Source organism: Panthera pardus, unplaced genomic scaffold, assembly GCF_024362965.1.
Source record: "Panthera pardus isolate Hobbes unplaced genomic scaffold, ASM2436296v1 HiC_scaffold_22, whole genome shotgun sequence".
In the NCBI taxonomy this organism is placed as follows: Eukaryota; Metazoa; Chordata; class Mammalia; order Carnivora; family Felidae; genus Panthera; species Panthera pardus.
Window position 1 is genome coordinate 77,394,313 of NW_026526788.1, and position 24,420 is coordinate 77,418,732.

General features: G+C 51.9%; 1 protein-coding gene across 2 annotated transcripts in view; it reads left to right on the forward strand.

Moving 5' to 3' along the window:
• Positions 1-152: 152 nt before the first annotated feature.
• BTBD16 (BTB domain containing 16) overlaps positions 153-24,420 on the forward strand; it is a 44,027-nt gene continuing 19,759 nt past the window's right edge. For both annotated transcript variants that reach the window (XM_053909982.1, XM_053909983.1), the window contains exons 1-8: positions 153-201; positions 1,551-1,699; positions 5,118-5,191; positions 7,376-7,519; positions 11,152-11,241; positions 13,119-13,233; positions 16,751-16,820; positions 18,109-18,239. In XM_053909982.1, the coding sequence (XP_053765957.1) occupies positions 184-201; positions 1,551-1,699; positions 5,118-5,191; positions 7,376-7,519; positions 11,152-11,241; positions 13,119-13,233; positions 16,751-16,820; positions 18,109-18,239 (791 nt within the window). In that variant the 5' untranslated portion in view covers positions 153-183. The remainder of the gene's footprint in view (positions 202-1,550; positions 1,700-5,117; positions 5,192-7,375; positions 7,520-11,151; positions 11,242-13,118; positions 13,234-16,750; positions 16,821-18,108; positions 18,240-24,420) is intronic.

The following is a 24,420-nucleotide window of genomic DNA, read 5'->3' on the forward strand; positions in this document are numbered from 1 at the left end:
ACCCACCCTCCAAGTTTCCCCGTGATTACTCTTGTGGCAGAATACAGAATCTCCGGGCTAATCTCCTGTTTAGAAGAGACCCTTGGGAAAGTTCTTGAAAATGGAAACCTCACCTCTTTTGTCTCCCAGGTGTTTCTTCCCCCCCACCCCCCGCACCCCCGAGGGTCATTGCCACTACCGCTCATGAAAATGCTGAATCCGGTGAGTAGACGAATTTCCCAAGGGGGCAGGCGGTGGGGAGCAGCGGAGGCATCTGCTCACGGCTGTGCCGCCAACGTTGCCACAAGGGGATGGGTCGCGCCACCGAGGACCCCCAGCTTTACCGGCTGACCCCGCGGTCAGAGCAGTCCCGCTGCAGGAACCGGCCACTGTTCCCGTCTGACGCTGCACGGGACTGCCTCTAGATCCCCACTCCACCCTGTCCCATCGCCCACCATTTCCAGGCACTAGAGCGTACTTCCCAAACTTCATCTGACCGTGTTAACTTCATCACCGTCACCGTCATCATATGAAAACCAAGAGACTCAAAGGTTAAATGACTTGCCTCAAGGCCATACAACCCGCTAGTGGCGATAACAAGATTTGACCTTAAATTCTCCATCCCATGGCCCCTGGTCTCCCCACCCCCCACCCTGCTGGTGACTGGCGTGGCTTAGGAACAACCGTATCCATTCCTGGGGGGTCCCTCGTGGTCCACTTTTCCTGGCGAGGTTTCTTTGAGCCACCACGTCTAAGGTTATATTCCAAATATTCTACTGCTCCCCTAAGGAAACTGCTGAAAGGGTCGCTCAGTCAGTTAAGCGACCGACTTCGGTTCAGGTCACGAGCTCACGGTTCGTGAGTTCAAGCCCCACATCGGGCTCTGTGCTGGCAGCTCAGAGCCTGGAGCCTGCTTCGGATTCTGTGTCTCCCCACATAGTGTATGATTCCACTTATGTAAATATTCAGAAGAGCGGATCCACAGAAGCAGAAAGCAGATGAACAGTTGCCAGCAGCTGGGGGAGGGGAAGTTGGAGTGACGGCTTAATGGGTTCGAGATTTCCTTTTGGGGGAATGCACATGTTCTGAACTGGATAGCGGGGTGGGGGGGGGGAGCCACGTGGCCTCGTAAACGGACCAACTGCTACCGAGGTGTAGGCCATAAAATGGTGAATGTTCTGTTTTGTGTATTTTGCCACAATAAAAAGCAGTCCCTACCTAGGACCCCCTCAGTTTGTTAACCTCTCAGCATCCCGCGTGAGGATGAGCATTTAAGGAGGTTTCTGGACACATCATCCTGTCCTTGCTCGCGGGTTCTTCAGAGCTACCTGCAAAGAAAGCATCTCTCTCCCTGTTGCCTCTGGCACCTTCTGGCCTGGATTCTAAAATTCCAAATTACTTGGTACCTGGAAATCCTCTGTCTCCCTGGAGAGGATGGCTCCTGGCCACGTTTGAAAGTTGACCAGTGTCTTCACGTGTCTCGATTTCCCTTCTGCTGCACGATTTGGAAAACCTGGCGCATGGGTGGGGTTAAAAAAAGATTTTCTCCCTTCCTTTGCTTCCGACAGCAGCGCAGAGCTCGGCTGGAACGCCGGATGGTTGGCTCAACAAACCGGTGGCGTTTTCCCTCAAAGCCCTTCTCCGGAGACCTGCTGGGGCTTTCGCAGAGGTGCAAGGCTTTGAGCGTGGACCTTGATGAGGCTCTGAAGAACCCAGACAGGTAGGGAGATCGAAGGCCCATGGCCGGGAATGCCCTGTGGGGGAACTGCGTTTCTGAGAAGTGCCCCACAGGTGGGTCGCTGGGTTATCTGGGCTGCCGTTGGGACCATCCTTCAGGACGGACTACTTCCTCGGAGGAGGTCCGTCGGTGTGACAAAAGCATAGAGAGAGACGGGCCTTTTTCTTTTTCTTTTCTAGATTTTTCTTTTATATTGGGAGCTTTGGACCCTAACAGGATTCTGTTGTGTTTATCAACGGGGCTGTTGACAAAGGAAACTTAGCTAGTCTTGGCTGCGGGTCTGACCCGAACTCATGAATGGGCATTTCCACCCGGTCCTGGCTCCCCATGTGTGAGAAGGAGGCTCCTCCCTCGTTCCCAAGGTGTTCTCACAGCAGGCTGGGAGCATTACTTCTCCATGTGACAAGTTCTTTCCGGCCTGGCCTGGGACATGGAGCTGGACCCTACTGCAGAGGGAATACTTCGCTTCCCTGGTGCTTTGGACATAAGTGTGCCACTACCCTCCCTGGGCTGACAGTACCTGCCTTCTGAGCACACGGTCGAATCTTCCCGAGCAGGGCCTGTACCCCTGGGCGGCACCTGGCACAGAAGAGCTGTTTGTTCCACCTTTGCCGAGCGAGTAGCCAAATCCTCCCTTTCTAGACCCCCCCGGCCAGCCCTGCTCCAATACCCCAGCCCCTCACAGGTGACGATACGTTACACACATTTGGATAAATCAGATCCATCTGTGTTTGGTGCCTCGCTTCTCTGATGACCCCGGCTTAGAAAAATCGAGTGCTGTGCATTGCTGTGTTTGGCATTAGCCTTAAGCTATCTTGAACTTATTTTGTATTTATTTCATACTTTGTTTGGGTAGGCGTTTGAAGAAGTCTTAGAGTCACAGGCCCTTGTGTTCCTCAGTGCCAAGGCCAGGCTGGGGATGCAGGCAGTGGAGCTGGGCCTGGGAATATAAGCAAACTGATCCTGAAAACCGACGAGGGCAGCCGGGCAGCAGGAGCAGAAGTCTCCAGAACTTGGTCTGTGTGATCGCTGAGCTGAGCTTCAGGTGGTGGCCTGAGAGGCAGGGCACAGAAACCTGAGGGTGATGGCAGTTGCTGCTGGGTTTTAGGACTATCAGACAGGGTTAGAATTCCTTCTCTTCCATTTACTAAGCTGTGTGACCTTCAGCCAGTGGCTTAACCTCTCTGAGCCTATTTCCTCCTCTGTGAAATGGTGACCACAGCATCTTCCTTGAAAAGTTATCTTGGGTGTTAAATCAGACACCCTAGCACGTGCTAGACGATCCATTAATGGAGTTTCATCTCGACAGCGCGAGCAACCGTTTTGGTTACTGGTCCCGGTGATTTCATTCTGGGGTGTGTCAGCCCTGTGCTCTGCCAGCCAGCAGCCCCATTTTTCATTCTGCCTTGTACCACCTTCCCCAAAGCAAGACACCATGCCTAACACACACAAGCGACACAGCGGGCTTCTCTCCTTGGTGGTGCGAGGAAGCTGTGGGTCCAGAGGCCAGCTGGGGCAAGGAGACACTCCAGGAAGGCTCATCGCTCATGTACCCGGCGGTCAGCTGACCTACGCTCAGCTCACATGGACGGTCGGGCTCTTCTCCGTGAGCCTCTCGACCTCCTCCAGAGACAGTGGACTCACCTGGGCGTGTTCTCGTGCTGGTGATGACAGAGGACAAGAGGCAAAGCCCAGGTGCACAAGTGCTTTCCAGACCTACATCACGTACACTAACAGCAAGGCGAGACGCATGGCCAGACTCAAAGTCAAGGGGCAGGACGTCAGGAGTTTTGCAAGCATTAAGCCAAAAGCCCTTTGAGCGGTTCACCGCAACAAGTCCTTATGTCCATAAGATATATAGAGAATTTCCCCTTTTTCCTCTCTTATTTCTTCATCACGACTCGGGGAACTGAGTCCCCAGCCTAATGGCGTGTCTCCAGAATTTCCATGTGCCACTTCATCCCAGGCTGTCTGGTCCCAAAGGGTGACGAGGACAACTCATGCCATTTATTCCATTAACTTTCCAATGGTCCTAAAATCAACCTAGCCCTTGAAATTTGCAGAGCCCACAGGGTAAATGGTATACCTTGGCAAGCACCCATGACACCAGGCAAAGGCAATGTGGTTACTTCTGTTGTCTGGCTCAGCCGATGACAGTGATGTCTGTGAGAGTAGGTGAGCTCATGGGCATTGCCCACAGTTTCCAAAGTCCGTTGCCTCACTTTGAGATCACAGTCTGAACCCCTGACCTTGACCAGCGCTTCCCAGACGTGTGACCAAAGTCACCAGCAGGATCGAGGCTGGCTTGGGTCAGGTCCACTACTCCTGCTGGATAAATACCTCAAGCTCTCACTGCCTTCCTGGGGCTGAGTCACTAGAAGCCACCTTCCCCACTTGGAAAGGGCAGCATGTGGTCAATATTATTCTGGACACAGGTTCCCCCACCCATGCGCCCTCCGTGAACCCTGGCCCACGAGGGTTCTTGGAACCATTGGAAAAACAGCATGGCAAAAGTGACACTGACCCTATGCGGTCATCAAGTGCCCTTTGGCTGGTTGGCCTTCTTAGCCATGCTGAGGAGCGTGGGCTTTCCCCGAGAGCCCTGGGGAGACACTGAAGGATTCTCGGTAGGAGACAGGCAAGAGCAGATGTGCGTTTCACGTGGTTCTCAGGCTGCAGCCTCAGCTCTGCACCCGAGGGGAGCTCCCTGGAGACTGGAGACTGGCGGTGATTACAGGGTGATAATCATGGCTTGGGCGAAACTCACAGTAATAAGGGGAAAGAGAGAGGGATGAATTCACAAGATATTTGTCAGATCTAGGCAAGCGATCAGATGTGACAACATTCGGTACGCGGGCCTGGACAGCTGGAGGCTGGTGGTGCCGTTTGCCGGAGAAGGAGCAGGGCTGGTTTGGGGTAAAACCTGAGTTTGGTTTTTGGACACATTGAGACTGGGGCATGCATGACCCCTAAACAGAAGTATTGGTAAGTAACTTGGTAAGTTATTGGTAAGTGACTTCCCAGAAATGCTCAGAACCCTCCCTCCCTTTCTCTAGCAGATATTTGTTGAGTACCTACTCTATCCTACTGGACATTATTTTAGACCCTCAGCAAAAGAGGAGTCATGCAGGCGACCAGATATAACCTCAAATACCTTCGTGGTAAAGCCTCCCCGCAAACTGAAAACAGGAATCGAAATTCGGAGCCAGCCATCAGACAAAGCTTATCGTTTGCCAAACCGGCGGTCAAATGGTGACCTAAGGAAACTCTCGAGGGGCAAGATATGATAAGACAGATTAATTGGTGCTTTGAGGACACTCACACTAGAACGATACGTGTTGCAGCTGGAGAAAACCGTCAGTATTAACTCCAGAATTTTTTGTTTGCCTTTTCCCTTGAGGTTATGCGTTTCACAAATTCAGAAAATTTTCTCTGAGACCTCGAAGAACAAGCCCGTCCAAGGCAGGGAGGCAGGTGAGTGCTTGTCGCCAGTGGATTCCATCAGAATTCTGCTGCGCTCAGGGCCGAATGGTTTCTACGGAAGGAAACCCGCTGATAGGCCAGGTTCCTGGTCTCTGAGTTTCAGTTTCTGCCCGTTGCACACTGTCTAATGTCACATAGGCTCTGTAAATATTTGTCAAATGCGCCGTGAAATGATGCGTGAAACCAGGCTTGGCAAACATATTTTCATATGCTAATTGGTCACAGTCGAGACAGACATGCCGGTGTAAATAAATAGGCTTTGGATCGGTAGACTAAACAGAAACTCCATCAAGGATGGACAGTTCTTTCTTCTCTGTCCCTTTCAGCTCCAACCAGTCATGGCCTGGATATCACATTTGCACGGGTCCAAGAGGACTTTTTCTGATTTAGAATCAAGAACCAGGCTAGGTCTGTCCAGCTGGGAAAAGGCTCACTGAGCCTCATCAGGCCTGGACAGGTCAGGTCCTTAAAGGAGTTTTGTTTTTGTTTTTTTTTAAATAAAGCCCACCCCACATGAAAGCTGCCTGAGGTCAGAGCCAGACTCCTACCCCAGGACAGGCCAATCGATTTCTTCTCACCTCTGGGTTCTGGTTGACTTGAGGCCCTGAGGAGTAGTCTGGGGCCATCTCCTGGCTCAGAGAAAAGAGTTCTGGGGTGAAGTGTGATGCCTGCCAGGCGTGGGCCATCGTGAAAGCAAAAGTGGGTGTCCAGTGAGGGCACACGCTTTATCCACAAGTCTGCTCCTGCCTGAAACCACCCAAAACAGAGTAGGATTCTTTCTAGCCCGGCACCACCAGACCGTTGCCCAAGGTGACCCAAGATTTGACATGCGAGCCCACATGCTGAACCGCAGCACAAAACAATACCATAAAGTTGGTGAGTGACAATGTTAGTGACAGGAGAGGAAACAGGTGCCCAAGCTCATGCAGTCAAAATAACGGCAAGGCCAAGAAACAAGTCGATGGGGGCTCATGGCCCTCGAGGTCCCGTCTAGACCTGAGCTTTCACCAGCTCTGTGCTAACAGGAGTCCAGCCTGCAGAGGCCTCCTGCCCACAGCCTCTCATGCCTCACCTGGCCGGGTATCCTTGGGTCCCCCATCTGCCCTCCCATCAAAGTGTCTCTCTTTTTCAATTTTTTAATTTTTTTTAATGTTTTGAAATGTTTATTTATTTTTGAGAGAGAGACAGTGTGAGCAGGAGAGGGGCAGGGAGAGAGGAAGATACAGAACCCGAAGCAGGCTCCAGGCTCCGAACCGTCAGCTCAGAGCCCGACGCGGGGCTCGAACTCACGCGCCGTGAGATCGTGACCTGAGCCGAAGTCGGACGCTCAACCGACTGAGCCACCCAGGCGCCCCAAAGCCTTTCTCTTTTTAATCACCTATACTATAAGCATGAGATAAAGCCCCTTGCATAGCCCCCTACAGTTTGCAAAAGCCTCCTTTACCTTATAATCTTGTCCCACCCCTGTAACGGAGTTTTCCAGTGGTCCCCATTCCAAGGGAGGCTTATGAGGACTCTGCCTCCTGGTGATGGGACTTTGAGCTGCACTTTGCTGTCGACTTTCAAGTGGGTGAAAATTAAGCACCCATACCCAGTAGCTTCAACAGGGGACTGGGTAGTGAGATCACTTCCCAGGGGATATTTGCCAATGTCGGGAGACATTTTGGGTTGTCACAACTTGTGGGGGGGGGAGGGTGCTACTGGCACCCAGTGGGTAGAAGCCAGGGATGTTAAATAACCTACAGTGAACCGGACAGCCTCCCAGCAGAGAATTATCTGACCCCAAATATGATCGGTGCCAAGGGTGAGACATACCGTAATGGGAAGTTATGGGGAGGCCCCCAAGAATGTCCCAGCCAGTGTCCCTTCCCCATGAAGCCTTTCCAATTCCCCAAGTAGAGGAAAGCGCATGTCCCTCTGGAGTCCTACAGCCGTTGGTCAGCCGCTCTTAGCCACTTATCTCTTTCTGTGTTGCCTTGTAATTCTGCTTATTGTATCCCCCTGGAGCAAGTGCCCCGAGGCCCACGCTGTCTTTTTGTTTTCTTCCTGGAGGGCCCAGCAAAGCCGCTGCCCATCTGCTCAGTGACTGTGACTGAATGCAAGGTGGGGGGATTGACACGTCTCTTGGTAGGGACGCCGTGGAAGCATTTACTCAGCACTGTGTTCTCTCCTCAGACGTGATTCTCGAATGTCTGGGCTCCAGATGGGAACTCCATCAGCCCCAGCTTTTCCAGTCCAAGACCTTGAGCAAGCTCTACCTGATGGCGCTGGCCCAGAGCACCAAGAGGCCCACAAAGGAACTGGAGAGTCTTCTGCGAGGTATTTTCTCCCTGGCACCCAGCACTGAGCCCCAAATGCCCTCTGGTCTGAGGCTCCCCAGCTTTGAGTTTGGTCATCTGTTTCGAGACCAAGGCCACTCTGGCAGATAAGAGCAAGGCCCGTGGTGTGACCTCATCACAGGATTTAACCTCAGTCTCTGGCTATAAAATGGGAATAATAAATAGTTCTCACTATGTTCCTTTGAAGCCTAGAGAAGAAGGTAATACCTGTGAAGTTCTAGACCAATGCCTGGCATATATTGAGCGCTCAGTGAATGTCAGTTATTTGTCTCATAACAACCCAGTCCTGCCAGCTGAGGTGGAGACTCTCCCTGCTTCTTTGAGAAGAACAAACGGTGGTGTGGAGTCTCCTGATGAGTTTTCTGGAAGGCAGGCATAGTTGTCACATCTGGCCCGATACGCTGGTTAGAGGTTTACATGTTGTACGTCGATGTTATGTTTCCTTTGCTTTCTCTTCTCCTAACTTCACGTCATTCCATAACGTATTCAGGCCATTTCTTTCTTTCTTTTTGTCCTTTTCAACCCTCGTAATCCCCAGGCTCCCCTTCTGTGTCCCCTAAGTCCTTCTCCAGATGCACTGCCTTCTTTGGGCGATAAAGTTTGGCATCGCTTCGGGACGACTCCTAAGCAGGGACCATGGAAAAATTCAAGGTTTCCCAAGGCAGCCAGCCTTCCAGGATGTGGCAGCAAAGTTCTGTTATTCTCCGGCCAGACAGGCTGGCTGAGCCCCCGGCTGCTGCCGCACCCTGAGCCTGGAGAGAGGGCCTGGCCAGGGGGCCTCTGACTCAGTCCTTCCTCGCAGAGCTGGGAGCTGAGAGCAGGCTGCGGCACTCCCCCAGGACGGTGACGTCCCTCACGCGCACTCACAATCTTCCCTACTCTTTCCAAGTGTCTGTCCCAGTGTCTTCGAGAAAGGGACTGAGTCCTCCTTCCGTGTCCCCTGTGTCTGAGTCAGAACACTCACGAGGCACCCGGGGAAAGACCACGGAGACCCAGACATGAGTGCATTGAAAAGCCAGAGAACCTGGGCGCCTGGGTGGCTCTGTCGGTTAAGTGTCCGACTTTCGCCCAGGTCATGATCTCATGGTCTGGGAGTTCAAACCCCGTGTGGGACTCTGTGCTGACAGTGTGGAGCCTGCTTGGGATTCTCTCTCACTCTCCCTCTCTCTCTCTCTCTCTCTCTGCCCCTCCCCTGCTTAGGCTCTTTCTCTAAAATAAATACGCTTAAAAAAAAGAAAGAATTGGAAACAGAAAATAGAATGACTGTTAATGCTGTGGTCTTTGATACGTCTAGAATGATCTCACTGACAAGACTGGGCCCTGCGAAGACAACCCCCTGCTAGAGGCTGGGCCTGACTGGGGGGTGTCAGGGAAGGTGCAGAGATGAATCCCCACTTCCCGGACTGTCACAATTTTCCGGGGTCTCTTCCCAGGCACCAGCATGTGCACCAGGCCCTGGGGACCATGTTCGCATGATGCTCAGTAGACACGGCTACCGGCCTTTGTGCACCTGGGAAAGCAGGACGCATCTCACAGCGCATGGCTGGTCTCATGACCCCTGCTTTGGGTTCCTGAGAACACCCGCACTGCATCCTGGAGTGGTGGCCTGTGTGGAGAGGCAGCCTCCTGCAAGCACCCCTATACTGGCCACACACAGCTGTCCTAGCTGCTCACTTTAAAAAAAAAAAAATTATTTAGAAAGAGAGCATGTGAGTGCAGAGCCTGATGCGGGACTCAACCTCACGAACCACGAGATCACAACCCGAGCCAAAATCAAGAGTCGGACGCTTTAACCGACTGAGCCACCCAGGCGCCCCCAGCTGCCCATTTTTGTCCCACCGAGAGTCCCGGATTAGCTGTGCTTTGGCAGGACATGCTTCTTCTCTAGGAAGAACCCCAAGGAAGAAACAGTTGCTCTTTTCCTGAAAAGGAACCACCTTGGTTTCAGAGAACCTCAGAAGCACACGATTCAGCTATTACTTTCCTATTCGATTTTGAGGTTCTACATAAAACAGAGGGAAAGTCGAAGTTCTGTCTTCCACTGACTCTGACCCAGCCAATGATATTCCTTTCTTCCTTCAACAAATGTCAAGTGCTTAACCCCTCCTAAGCATGGTCCTAGGAACTCTGTCAGGAGGTTGGGGGACAGACAAGCCAACCCAAAATGACGATAAAGCCCAATAAATAGCATGACCCATGATGATACCAACTGCCACTTCCGGAGTGCCTCATCGGTGCCCAGCACCCGTGCAGCCGTCCCAGTCAGTGCCCCCAGTGGAGGTGGACAGAATGCAGCGTGCAGGCGAGAGGCGGTGCCGAAATCCTGGAGAAAAATGATTCAGAGAAGAGAACAAGGCTCAATAAATATTTGCCAAATGAGAGCCTGAAGAGAGCCAGGTGCCATGAGCATGGTGAGGGGAGGCTCGACGGGGCCTTGCACGTCTGAGGAAAATGGATCTTTATTCTCCCTTTCTCTCCGCGGTCTTCGTAGTTGAACAGCATGACATCTTTTTGGATCCTGACTCGTGTCATTTTTCATCACCTACAACCTTGAGCTCACTAGGCTTAGGATTCCGGGGATGGAATCCACTCATTTACTGGGGACCCATGTGGGCAAGACTGTGTCGGGTCCCGGGGATGGAGTGGCGAGTAAACCGTCCGGTGTGCCGGCCCCCCCGATGAAAAACCAGCAGGCACATGACGTAATCGCAGGTGGTGGTAACAGTGAGTCTAGGAGGAAAACTAAAGCCAGTTTGGGGGGAAGGTGAGGGTGGGGTGCTACGTTACATAGGGAGGCAGGAGGGAGCCTGATGGGGAAGGGATGGAGCCCCACGACTCTTCTGTGGAACAAGCCACAAAGAGGCAGGTTTGGGGTCCACTGAGCCGGAGACTGGTCGTCTTGGGGCCACTGGAGGGGCTTCGGCTTGGTACCAAGGGTGTGGGATGCCGCTGGAGAGCTGCGAGCGGTGTGTGTTGTAACTCACGTCTTAGAATAAGTCTGAGCGGCTGGCAGTGAATCGGGCTGCCCCTCCCCTGCCTCCTGGAAGCCTTAGGTGGCAGGGGTCCTCACTTTGGACACCTGTGGGGCAAAGCTTCCACAGCCACTGGGTGGGTGCCTGCTTCCCATGCTCATTCTTTAGCAGGGGGTCACTGTGATCCCATCTTGTGCCAGGTCTGGGCTGGGTGCTTGGGTGCAGAGATGACAGTGGCCCACCCCTTGCCCTCAAACTGCTCCCAGGCTAAAGAGAGAAAGGGAGGAAGCAGGGAGAAAGAGTGAGCTCGGGAGGAGCTAGTGAAAAATAACTCGTGCAGTGAGAGCAACGGTTTCCCAGCTTTGACCGTCACAGTGGCTGTTTAAGAGCGGGGGGCAAGGTAGCCGACGAGCGCACGGGAACTCTGAACTATTTTTACAACTCCTTATACTTCTTCCACTATTTCTAAATAAATAATCACTTCAGAAATACATCTTCCAAACCAGCAAACAGAAACAAAACCTGGTGCGATAAATGCCAAGGTCATGGTTGCAAAAGGGCCGTGGGACCTCCCCCTGTACCCGGCACAATTTGCTGCAGCTATCAGGTCCCTACATCCCTCTTCTTTTTCCTTTACCAGCTCAGCTGCCTGGGAAGATCAAGGAAAGACCCCCCACGAAGAAGATGATCATTTCCTTGAAGATCAATGACCCCGTGGTCACTAAAGTTGGTAATGTACCCCTGTCGTTTTAGGCTAAGAATGCCATTGAACAAACGGCCCTCCCGGCTTTAAAAACAAATAACAGAACCACAGATGAGTGGCAGTGTTCAGTACTTCCTGATTAAAACTAGCTGAGCAGAGCAGAGACGGTGGAATGCAGCTAAAGAGAGGTGCTCATCCCTGGAAAAGAGGTGTGGAGGGTGCAGAGGAGAAAGGAAGTCGCAGGCTCATTAGACCCAGAGGCAGGGAGGCTCAGGTCCGTCCTCCCTCAGGGAGCACTTCGTGTGCCCCTTCCCACCGACTCCCATCCCTGGCTGGCTGCCAGCAGCAGAGAGCTCACCCTCTCCCACTGCACCCTGGCCACCTGGAAATGGACTTCAGTCTTAATGAAGCACGTGTGCTGTCACATGCTGTCATGGTCTGCAAATGTGCAGGTCAGGAAGCCATCTGCAGAAGCACCGGGTAGACCAGTTGTCCTCGGAGTGCATTGGCTCCCACACAGTGCTGACTGGGATTGGGGAAAATTTGGAATAGCCCAGTCCCTCTGCTCCCTGGTCCCCGGACCTTAGTTCTTAGATATGAAAATATCCGGGCTCTTTCCAGGCATCCTTTTTTTTTTTAAATTTTTTTTTTTTACATTTATTTATTTTTGAGAGACAGAGAGACAGAGGACAAGTGGGGAGGGGCACAGAGAGGGAGACAGAGAATCTGAAGCAGGCTCCAGGCTCCGAGCCATCAGCACAGAGCCTGACACGGGGCTCGAACTCACAGACCGTGAGATGATGACCTGAGCTGAAGTCGAACACTCAACCAACTGAGCCACCCAGGTGCCCCTCTAGGCATCCTTAACTTTTTGGGAGACCCCAGACTCTGAGGACAAGATTTTCCTTAGGAAAAAAGCACAGCCATGCGCACACAGCGTTCTGTACATATTTGGGCAGTCACCTCCCTGCACAGGCCATGGAGCCCAGGTTAGCAGAGAACCCCTGAGGCGCAGACCCCGGGATGGGTTTAGAATAGCATTCTTTCAGTGCAAACTGGTGCAGCTTCTCTGGAAAACAGTATGGAGGTTCTTCACACAATTAAAAATAGATCTACCCTCTGACCCAGCAATAGCACTGCTAGGAATTTCCCCAAGGGATACAGGAGTGCTGATGCATAGGGCACTTGTACCCCAATGTTTATAGCAGCCCTTTCAACAATAGCCAAATTATGGAAAGAGCCTAAATGTCCATCAACTGACAAATGGATAAAGAAGATGTGGTTTATATATACAATGGAATACTACTTGGCAGTGAGGAAGAATGAAATCTGGCCCTTTGTAGCAATGTGGATGGAACTTATTATGCTAAGTGAAATAAGTCAGGCAGAGAAAGACAGATACCATATGTTTTCACTCTTATGTGGATCCTGAGAAACTTAACAGAAGACCATGGGGGAGGGGAAGGGGGAAAAAAAAGTTACAGAGAGGGAGGGAGGCAAACCATAAGAGACTCTTAAATACTGAGAACAAACTGAGGGTTGATGGGGGGAGGGGGGGAGGGGAAAGTGGGTGATGGATGATGGGCATTGAGGAGGGCACCTGTTGGGATGAGCCCTGGGTGTTGTATGGAAGCCAAGTTGACAATAAATTTCATATTAGAAAAAAAAAATCGCATTCTTTCAGCAGGAGCTCACTTTTCTTTGGCTTCATCTTCCTTGGTGGAGGCTGGGAGCCCGGGCTGTAGCTGTGCTCAGGTCCGAGCACGTGCGTTTCCTCTAAGGGCGTCTCTGCCAACACAGCCAGGGGACCCTTGAGCATCCAGCCAGGAGGGCACCTGCAAGGGAGGGACGCGGGGTCCAGAGCCCCGGGCTGACGGCTTTCTCTCTTGGATGCTGCCTCCCAGCCTTCGCCATGGCCCTGAAGAGCCTCTACCTGAGCCAGGTGGAGATGAACGTCGACGACGTGCTGGCCGTGCTGGCTTCCGCACACGTTCTCCAGTTCAGCAGCCTGTTTCAAAGGTAAGGAAACATAGCAGGGCTCGGGCCAGGCCCAGCCCTGGGCAAGGTAGAGGGGGTGCCCCCTGGCCCATTCATAGAATGGCCGCTGTCCACGGGCTAGAACTTCCGGGTTTCTTGGCACAGAGCTGTGAGTCTGCAGAGGGACCGAGGCATGAATCCACCCGTCTCTTTCAGTATTCTTCAAAAAAAACCAGTCTTTTTCTTAAAGTTTTCTATTTATCTTTGAGAGACAGAGTGCTAGTGGGGAGGGGCAGAGAGAGAGGGAGGCACAGAATCTGAAGCGGGCTCCAGGCTCTGAGCTGTCCGCACAGAGCCCGATGCAGGTCATGTGAGATCATGACCTGAGCTGAAGTCAGACGCTTAACTGACTGAGCCACCCAAACGCCCCTGTAATATTTTTATTCTTACAAATGTTACACACGGTCACGGTAGATCTTTCAGAAGAGAGAAAAATGCAAAGATCAAAGTCAGCTGCCCACCAGTCCCGCTGCCCACTGGGGGCACAGCCTTTCTCTTGGGGATTCAGACCCCACTGACCCACCTGGGCTGCCTGTCCGGGGTGCCGAGCAGGGGAAACCAGGAGGCATTCACAGTGGATGGACATCGAATGTGAAAGCCTGCTCATCCTGCCAAGGGTTGCCTGGGTTCATGGGCACCAAGAGAACATGTGGGTACTGAAAGCAGGAGAGTGCAATGCAGCCTTGGGGGCTGACATTCAGAGGCTCCCAGTTTTCATTAGACTTTTTCCGCAAAGCCAAAAGCAGCCTAGGATGCGAGCAGCAGGGTCTGTGCTGAGCCCTGCTCTAAGCCGCTCTTTGGTCTCCCTGTGCCTCAGTGTTCTCAGATGTGAAATGGGGCTCATTACATTCATCCTGAGTACTTCGCGGGACTTTGTTCAGGCCGAGGGGATGTCGGCACGAAGGGCTTTGAGGTGGGGCCTTTGCCCCGGTCAGACACTGTTCTCAGCTTTTGGCGAGGGTGACCTCACTTTATCCTCCTGCAGGGAGGTGGTATATCATTATGTCCACTTCACAGACAAGAAAACTGAGGCCTCACGAGGTGAGTAACTTGCACAAGACCACAGTAGAGCCGCCAGAACATGCAGGAGGCCAGGGGTCTCAGAACCTGTACCCCTAACACTGTCCTTTTCGGCTTTGCTCTGCTGAGGAGGTAGCGTCGCTTGCTCGTTCAGGGGTTCACTGACGTTCAGTGGCATTTGGTGAGGTGAGGTTTGCTTGGGGCCAGTCACCTGCCAGCTCATTCCGTCACCTTCATTCACTCATCTGCTCCTTTAAGAACGACGTCTTGGGCGTCTCCAGGACACCAGGACCAGAGGGGCAAGGGCCCTGCCCTCTGAAGCTTCTTGCCCTACGGTCTCCAGGGCACAGGAAATGAGTAAAGTGGAATGAAGGATGGAGATTCCCAGATGGAACATTTTGTGTTATGTGTGATTAATTTCAAGTAAACGGGGCCCAGTGATTAACAAGAACAGTTCTTAGAACCTCCCCCTTTTCCGTATCCCGTAATACTGCTCCATTCCAGTAACTTACGAAAGGGTAGGTGAACCGAGTGGAAAATTGCTGATGGGATTCACTCTTCTAGAATATTCTGTCCCTTCCCTTGGGCTTTTTCGGGGATGTGTGCCTCCTGCAGTCACGTCCTGGACATCGAGCTGGTGTCTTGTAGTCTTTGATTTCCTAATACCTTCTGGGATTCAACATAGGGGATTTAGGGCAGGGATGGTCCACCAAGCTTGTTCTGCTCTACGCCTCAGTATCCTCTTTTGAGGAAATGGATGGATGAATGAACTTCCCATCCAAGACAAGAGAGGACATCAGCTGCTCTGTAGAGGGCAGGGGTAGGATCTCTCCCAAGGATCTTGCAGGTTTCAATTCACTTTCGTAGAGTCCACACAGCCAGATTCAACCCGGAAGACACTTTTGAGCAGGGGTCTCATTTCTGGGGCGCCTGAAATGACTCAGGCCAGATGCTCGATCAAGAGCATCAAGAAGCCTTATGAGGGATGCAGACGTCCTATGAACTGAGGGATGCAGGCTCTCGGAGGCCTGGACGTGACAACCGAGGACACACTGAGGGGACCAGAGTCTTGAAAAGGTGCTCCAGCGTGTCGGCATGGCCTGACCTGGACGGTGGGTGGCGGGAGGTGGGAGACCAGCAGGTGTAGGTACAGCCGGATTGTGCAGGGTCTGGGGCTAACTAAGGAGTCCAGTGTAGACTGCATTTGATGGCTGATCGTCCGGGGTTTGCTGAGATTTCCCTCGTGTTGTATATGCCACCCATCTTCCGTGCCATACAGACTTCATAAAACTGCTAAGCCCCAGCTTCCTTGCTCAGGACACTTCTGAGCAGCTCTTTCCTGGTGTTCTAATATCTCTGGTCCCTAAGCCGGAAGGCCAGCCTCCCTCATGGAGCAGGGATTCCAGCCGCTGTCTATCAGCCTTGGCTGCCCTACCTCAGGCCCAGCTTCCTTGGAACCCTAGCCTGGCTATTGGGGGCCCATCTTCTCTTGGAACCCTAGCCCTGGCTATTGGGGGCTAAGCCAAGAATGACAGGTTCTTCATTTTCCTTCCTCCGCCCCAACTTGGTTCAAGGTCAGAGCAGCAAGGGCTTTGGGGATAATGAGCCAGACCCGTCATTGCACGGGGGCATATGGACCTTGCTCAAGATTCTCCAGATAGCTGTGGCCAGGTCTTACAGGTCAGATCCCGGTCGACCTGGCACACCGCTGGGCTGGCTGTCACCTGCCTTCAAGAGGCTGATGGTACATTTGGCTGCAATGTGACAGCACAAGCCTCAGTGTGTGTATATTTGTGTGTGTGTGTGTGTGTGTGTGTGTGTTACGTGGGTGTGTGTGGGTGTGTTTGTATAGGGGAACAGAAATGTCGTGTGGGTCACTCTGATAGCATCACAAATCCAGGTGCTGAACAAGACCTCAAAGGTCATCTTGGCTGAGCTCCCAGCCAAGGGCAGAATCACCCAGATGGCTGCCCTGGTCTGAATCACACGTAGCAGAAGCCATTCCCCTTTGGGGGATGCGGAGTGTGCGTGCCGGTTCCATCTGGTACGGTTCCTTGATTTCGTGCATCAGATATGCGCACTGGCCCAGCTGGGCTCAGGGCTGTCACGTGCATGCATGTATGAGCATGTTTCAGGCTTGCTTTGCCTCCCCTGGTCTGGGGAAGCCTGGCCATTCCAGTTCAGCCTGGCCAATGAGTCTGACCGTGAGAAAGGGGGAGCACGAGTGAGGGTGTCAGCCTCTTAGAACACTAACTTCTGTGCCTTAACTCCAAGCCCAGCTAATTCTGTTCCCGTTTGTCGCTGGTAAGAGCCAGCACCTAAAGAACACCATGCCTGGTGGCCGGCAGGACTCGCACCTCTGGCAAACACTCGGTTTCCAGCTCTCCCACCATCCTGGAGGTGAATGAAACCTCTGGGGCTGCCCCTTCTCTGAAAGCAGCCTCGGGACCCTCCAGGAACAGCATTTCTCTCTCTGCAGGTGTGTGGCTTTGATGATGAAGGGACTCACGCCAAGCACCATCAAGAGCTTTTACCTGGCCGGCTGCAAGGTGAGAACAACCTGGACAGAGCATACGGCACCTGGGGACTTTGGGGAGCACCCCCCAGCCTCTAGGATTTTACCCGCCAGGCCCAGCTCCAAACAATTATGAAAAATAATTTTATTTTGAAGGGACATCTTAGGGGCGCCTGGGTGGCTCAGTCGGTTAAGCATCCGACTTTGGCTCGGGTCACGAACTCCTGGTACGTGAGTTCGAGCCCTACTTCAGGTGAACTCAAGCCCTGCTTCGGGCTCCGCATTCTCTCTGCCACGTGTGGGATTCTTTCTGCGCCTTGCTCACTCTCTCAAAATATAAATAAATAAATAAATAAATAAATAAATAAAGTGTTAAAAAATTTAAAAACAAACAAATAAATAAATAAAGTGTTAAAAAATTAAAAAACAAAAGGACATTTTAAAGCCAAAAATTAAATATTAACAATAATAATAATAACAATAATAAATGTAAACAAAAACTTAAAAAGTAAGGAGGAAAAAATATGAGCACAGTCTTTCTCACCAGAATAGCAGACAGTCTTCCAGGATATCCTTTTTGGAGTCAGGTGGAATTGTGTCCCATCCCCGTACCCTTGCCCTGGGGCCAGTCACTGTGCCAGTATCGGGAATAAATGATGTAATCTAATGGTCTCATTCTCAGAGGAGAACACCACCGGATCCATCCTGATCAGGGTGACAGCTTCTAAGTGGCAGTGCTGGGCTCGAACCCCAGGCCATCTGATCCCTGACTTCCTCTGTGAGGCTACCGTTGGCCTGGATGGGCACTCACCCCGTGAAACAGGCCCATCTGACCATGACGTCTGGTTCACTCACGATCGGCTGGTCCCAGTGCTCTCGTAATGGCAGCTAAGAACGTGCTAAGTGCCTATTTTGTCAAAGACAATAAGTGTCCCCACCGTCCATCAGTAACTAGAAAGTCACTCTGTGGGCAGTGTCTTTGCATTCTGGTCAACATTTTCCGGCCACTCTTGGCCTGGGAAGGACTGTAGCCCCCAGGATGTGCAAAGCGTACTGAGACCCTGCCAAGGTCCCTGGCCCTGGGAGAACCTTCCCACTTCCTTTGGACTTTGATGTCAGGGTATGTGCCCCCCACCAGCCTCAGCACTCCATCTGGGGTACACCCTGCAGGCCCTTCCATGATCCGTGACTGACTTCAGCCCGGAGATTTCAGTGTGCAAGTCCTGTGGTCAGACCACCAGGCAGCATTGTCACAGGCCAGCAGAGGGCGCCAAGAGTTCAGGGATCGCTTTATCTATCCTTGGCTTTTCTTGCCTTCGCAGTACAAGGAAGAGCAGCTCACCACTGCCTGCGAGAAGTGGCTGGAAATGAACTTGGTCCCTCTGGTAGGAACACAGATCCACCTCCGGAAAATCCCGCAGGAGCTGCTTCACAGAGTACTTCGGTCCCCCAGGTCAGAGCTGGTGCCCAGGGGTGCTATGCTGGGGGGGGGGGGGGGGTACCAGGAGCCGTCCCTGGGGTGGGCCTGGGGCAGCAGGGCCGGTCCTGGGAGGGGGGTGCTCCAGCGGGGTGCATCCACACCTCTGCTGGCCATGCCAGGTGTCCTACACGTCCTCCATCCCAAACTCCCCACCATCCGGAACAGCTGGCCGGGGTGGGGGCTGAAACGCAGGGCACTGTGGGTAGGGATGGGGACAAGATCCCTTCACGCTCCTTCACTGGGGTGAGGACCTTCTGGGTGCCCGCTGTCCCGTGACCCACATGGTGGTTCATTCAGTAATTGCCTACATAATGTTAAAAAATCCTGACAACATTAATATACACCCGCTGTGGGAAATGGAAAACAGGGAAACGCAGAAAACAGAAAATAAGCACTCTCGTCCTAAATTGATTCCTGCCTTTAGCCCTGAGCCCTCTCCTGAACAGATGTGACCCAGACACCAGACTCTCTGTTTGACGCTCGAGCTAAAACCCAACCCTGGGGGCCCCCACCCTGTGTTCCTTTAGCGGCTGATCAAACTGGAATCTTGGGGGGCCTTCTGAACATCACGTGGCCCTCCGCCCCGACTGTGTCAGTAGCACTTTAAGACCCAGCCCGTCTCCAAGGGCTTCTCTCCACAGGCACCAGCCAGAGATCTCCATCATCTGTTGTCTGGACCACTGCGGGGACCTCTGACTCGGGGTGTTGTGTCAGCTCTTGACCCCCTCCAAGAACATCTCTAGCCAAAGAGATTTTGGCATGCCCACGTACCCCCAACATCTCACCGGCCGCGAGGCACCCACGGGGGCTACCTTGGATCTCAGCCCTGCCGAGCTCCTTGGTACCCACCAGTCTGCTCCCCTCCAGCCCAGTTCCTAGAAACGTCCCCAGTTCTTGGCCTTTTAGGCTTATTTCCAGTGTTCTATCAATATGAAAGTAGTGCCTTGGTGACCTCCTTCAACGTACCTCCTTCTGTCTTCATCCCAGATATCTTCCCATATGAAATTTCTAGAAGTGACATTATTAAGTCAACAGGACTTTCTGGTTTTGTCACAGGTAAAAAGCATTCTAAAAAATATTCTATTTGAAAATAATTTCTAACAAATCAAGATGGCAAGAACAGTATAAAGAATATCTCTATACCCTTTACCCTATTTTGTTCAGTTTCTGCTGTTTGTTTGATCATCTGCATCTGTAGGTGTAACTGTGTACCCACCTAGTTTTTCCTGAACCCTCTGAAAGCAAGTCGCACACATCATGTACCCTGTCTCCTAAACGCTTCAGTGTTTATTTCCTAACAGAAAGAACTTTTTAATGTAATCACAATGCAGTTGTCAACTTCAGGGAATTTAGCGTTGATGTTAATGCCTTGACATGATTAGCCCAGTGCCGTCCTTTATAACATTCCTCCCCCCAGTGCAGGATCTGGTTTAGGATCACATATTGCATTTACTTGCCATGACTCTTTGGGACTCTTGAAAAGGTTCTCGATACCCATTGCCAAGGTACCGAGATTGTTTTCCCTTTGGGCAGGTTTCAAAAGTGAGAAGTAAATTCCGCTAAACATTTTAGCCGTATGTTAGAAATGGAATGTTTACTCGTGGTCGTGTGGTGGAAAGCATCTGATATCAGAAATTAGATCTGCAAAGATTCATTCCACTGTTGGTTTGAATTTACTAAGTGGCTTGTGAGGCCCTCGCACTTACAGAGAAATGTGGTTGGTAGAACAGAGTTCTGGTGTGGAGGGAGACCATATTAGCAGGAAGACCTCAGGAACCCAGTCCAGGAACACTTCTGGGGCCCTCGGGGGGGGCACTCCTGGTGTCATTCTGCCCTACTCCCTGATGCTTTTCCCCAACCTCCGGCAGAGGAAAGGTTACACAACCGTGGAGGAAAAGGTAAACAAGGCATCCCTTAGACTTTTCGTAACACTGTCCCTCCCTTGGAAAGACTGAGCTGTCGCACCCTGGTAGTATTTGACCAAGAAAAGGGAAAAGTTGTCTGACCACAGCCAGAACCTTGGTGATGGAACAGGCCTTACAAAATGTCCACTAGGCAGGAAAAGAGGTCAAGCACCTTCCACGTCAAGCGTCTAGACTCACAAGCTTGGAGAGACATGACAGAGCTGGGAACTGGGTCCTGCTCCTCGGGCCCCTCCCCCAGGAGCTGTGTCCACACAACCCAGAGCCATCCCGGCAGCTGGAGGAGACCCTGTGTGGCCTTGAGCATGTCATGGGGCCCGTGTGCCTTGGAGAGACCGGGCTAACGGCTCCCAGACTCGTGTTCGTGTTCCCCGGGGCACATTCTCCTCACCCGCCCTGTTGATGTCCGGTGACCGCCTGCTTTAAAGCTGGAGGGAGGTGGGGAAAAGAGGGTGCTGGAAGACAGGGCCTGGCCACACCCTGTGCCCGGCGGGATTGTTAGACATTCACCCAGGCTCGGGTTCCTCATCCGGGCGCACTTGTTGGCTGGTGGATCTGGCACTTTGGACCGCAGCTAATGAAGAACAAACCTTTGGACGAGTTCGCTGTTACCAAGCACACTGGGGTATGTGTGCAGCCCTGTGCACTGTGCCTTTCAACCACCACAACCCTATGCGATAGGTAGTTATTGCCCCTAAGATAAGAGGGACAGTAAAAGGCAGGGCTGGGCTCCAACCTGGGACTCAGGCTCCAAGGTCCAGGCTCACACCCTCCATGCCGCAACGTCTCTTCATTCGTCACAGAGACCAGGCTTCCCGGCAACCAGAACTCCACCAGATCTGGGTCGTCCTGGCAAGTCACGTGACGCCAGAGCAGCCGTGTGGCCACGCCAACCCTTGAGGTCGGGGATGGCGCATCCCCGGGGCCCAGGAAGGTACACTGTGGCCCACCCCCTGGTGTTTGGGTTTCTAAGCATCATCGGAACAACATCCTTCTCAGCAGGTGCTTCAACTTCTGGGCTGTTCACCTTCCCTTTCTGAAGTCCCTTTGACCTCAGCTCCCTTTGGGTTTTGCTCTCCATTTTATAAATGACCTCGCATAAAATACACACCGGTTTACTAGCCTCCAGGGCCTCTGGTTTTAATTTCTTTGCCTGGGCCTTGGGTTTTCAGTTCATTTTGTCTTTAGAGGTCACCACTAGGTTACCCTGTTCCACTAACTCTAATATTATGAAAGCTTCATTCCGAGTTTTCTGGAAGCCAAGCTCCTTGTAGACTCAGGAACATGGGAAACTTGGCAAGCTGTCTGGTTCCTATCAGCAGGAAGGCTGCCTTGCCGCCCCTGCAACGGGGGTGTGCCCGCTTCTCCCTGGCTTCCTGTCGAGGACACCACACGTCTTGAGGGCTCAAGAATTCCCAAGAGAAGCCCCCCCCCCCCCCCCCCCCCGTCCTCCACATCAGGCCTGTCCAACAGCTTTCCCACTAACATCTGGAACGCCACGGGGCATGGCTCTCAAACGTGATAGTTCCTGGGGCGCCTGGGGGGCTGAGTCTTAGGTTAAGTGTCTGACTTCGGCTCAGGTCATGATCTCGCAGTTTGTGAGTTCGAGCCCCGTGTCAAACTCTGTGCAGACAGCTCAGAGCCTGGAGCCTGCTTCAGATTCTGTGTCTCCCTCTCTCTCTCTGCCCCTTCATCACTGTCTCTCTCTCTCTCAAAAAAAAAGTAATAGTTCCTGAAGCTGGTGGTTCTCTGGCTAATCGCAACAATACCTACTAACTATTGAGCACTTGTTGCATACAGAGCACTCTGAGTGGGTTATCAGCCTAATTCCTATAGCCACCCAGTGAGGTGGGTACTGTTACCTGCTTTCTTACCTGTGGAATGGAGATTACGGGAAATGCAAAGATTGACCCAGGCTCCCTCCATGTAGCATGAGAAATGGGATTTGAACGCAGGTCCGGGCGGCCCCAAAACCCCAGGTCATTACCAGCCTAGCCCATTTCTCCTTATTGATAATCAAGATCAATAAGGATATTGATGGATCTATTTTTCATTGTAGAAAAAACTTTTAAATGTAGGAAGATCACAGTTGGGCCCACTTCCCAAAATGAACACTGGCATTTTGTCATAAGAAAGAAAACATTACCAATAAAGCAGGACTCGACTGTGCACCCTCCCCAGCCTTATTCTCCTTCCCTTCTCTCTGCCTCCCTCCCTCCCTCCCTAAAGACAATCAGACCATTGTCATGGGCTCGCGCGAACTCATCCGTGTGATTATAGTCTCACTACATATATGTGTGTCCATAAATAACATTTTGCAAAGGCTTAAACTTCAAATAAATGTTCTCATAGTGACTTTAATGTTCTGCCGCTTTACCTTACTCACTAACATGATGCGATGTGTTCTCTCCGTATTGATACTTACATATCTGATTAGCATTTTAAATTTGATGTTGTACAGGGTTCCATAGAATGAATAGAGAGCAATTTTTCATTCCCTTCTTAATGGCCGTTTGATTTATTTTGCTTCATTTTTTGTCGTGGCAATCGATGCTGCCGTGGGTACCCTTGTTGGTGGTTTCTTGTTTGCGTTGAGACGGCGTTCTCTATACTCAAAGGGGGGCCTTTATTATTTACATACAATTTTCTCAAAAAAAAAAAAAAAAAAAAAGACCAACAGTGCCTTGTTAGAAGCATTCTTCTCTTAAAGAACAAATGCCAGTTGCCTCCCAATGGCTATTAGTGAGCCCCAGTAAACACAGGGAGAACAGCCCAGATGTTCCCCGAGGGAAGTTTAAGAACTCTGTAAGTCCTGTTTTGATTGAGGCCATCAGGGCTCTTATGTAAATGAAAATATGTTTGAGTGTCCTGAGCAGGAGCCAATACTTTCGAGCACTGGTACTTGGTCTAAAGACAGGGCTTTATTTGAACAATTACCATTCACAATGAAAGTAAAACCAGAATCCTGATTCATGGAGCCCCAATTACTCCTCCTGTGTTGCTGCCTGTTCCTCTTTGGAGAGGTCCCAAAGAACCTTCTGGGCTTGGGAACCTTGAGCTTGGATTCTGCACTGGGAGTCACGTAGCTCCCCAGCCCAGAGGTGGTTGGTGTCCCTGTGGAGTTCTATGTAGGCACATCATATCAAGTGGCTGTGACATCCGCCCTCCTGCCTCACTGTCATTGCCCAGACAGTGACAAATTTGGTCCTGTCTGGCCAGAGTCAAAGCCCATGCATCTGTAGGTAACCTGAAAACAGAGCAGAGAGACATTCTGTGATCAGAAATAGTGTCAAAGGTGGGTGGGTGACATTTCCATTGTTCTTTAGAGTCCCTACTTAGCTTGGGTCCCACTCACCAAGACCACTCAAAGTTGTGGGTGCAGAGGCCGTGACAGGTTTCGAAGCCAGCGTGCCATTCCTGTGGTCAAGACCGGAAATATCGAGGGGGTTAAGAAACACCGAAATGACTTCTCAGATAATCAAGTTGTTGGAGGCTGTTTAGAGAACCTCTTTGGGAAACACCCTTCCTTTACAGAGTTGACACCGTGGGGAGCGACACTCGCTCCTTCTCACCCCTTGTTTCTTGATAAGAAGTCTCATGCCGCTGCAGGCCAAGCGTGGGTTCTGCAGCCAGGACCTGGCCCTGGCACTTATGAGTCCCAGCGGCCCGTCATTAGCACGCTCCTAGGTGCCAGGCACTGCACTGAGCAAGCTGTACGTGTGTGGTCGGCTCGATGATGTCGACATCCCAACCCCCAGAGCCTGTGAATCTGTTAAGTTGCATGGCAAAGAGGAAAAACATTGCGGATGGATGACCTTGAGCTGGGGAGGGCGTCCTGGGTTACCCAGGTGGGCCCAGGATAATCACAAGGCTCCTTCCACATGGAAGAGGGAGGCAGGAGGATCAGAACCAGAAGGAGATTGATTGGAAGGCACTGTGCTGTTGGCTTGAGGGTGGAGGAAGGAGCCACAGGCCATGGGATGTGGGTGGCCTCTGGAAGACGGAAAAAGCAAGGAAATGATTTTCCATAGAGCCTCCAGAAAGAAGGCGGCCCACCCCTGGATCTTAGCTCAGTGAGATCGATTTTTATTCTTCTGACCTCCACAACCGTAAGATAATGCATGTGTGTTGTTTTAAGCCACTTGGTTCATAGCAGTTTGTTACCGCAGCGACAGGAAAACTCAGCATTGTCACTCACGTAGACTTTGAGCGTTGGCTGTCACCACTATCTG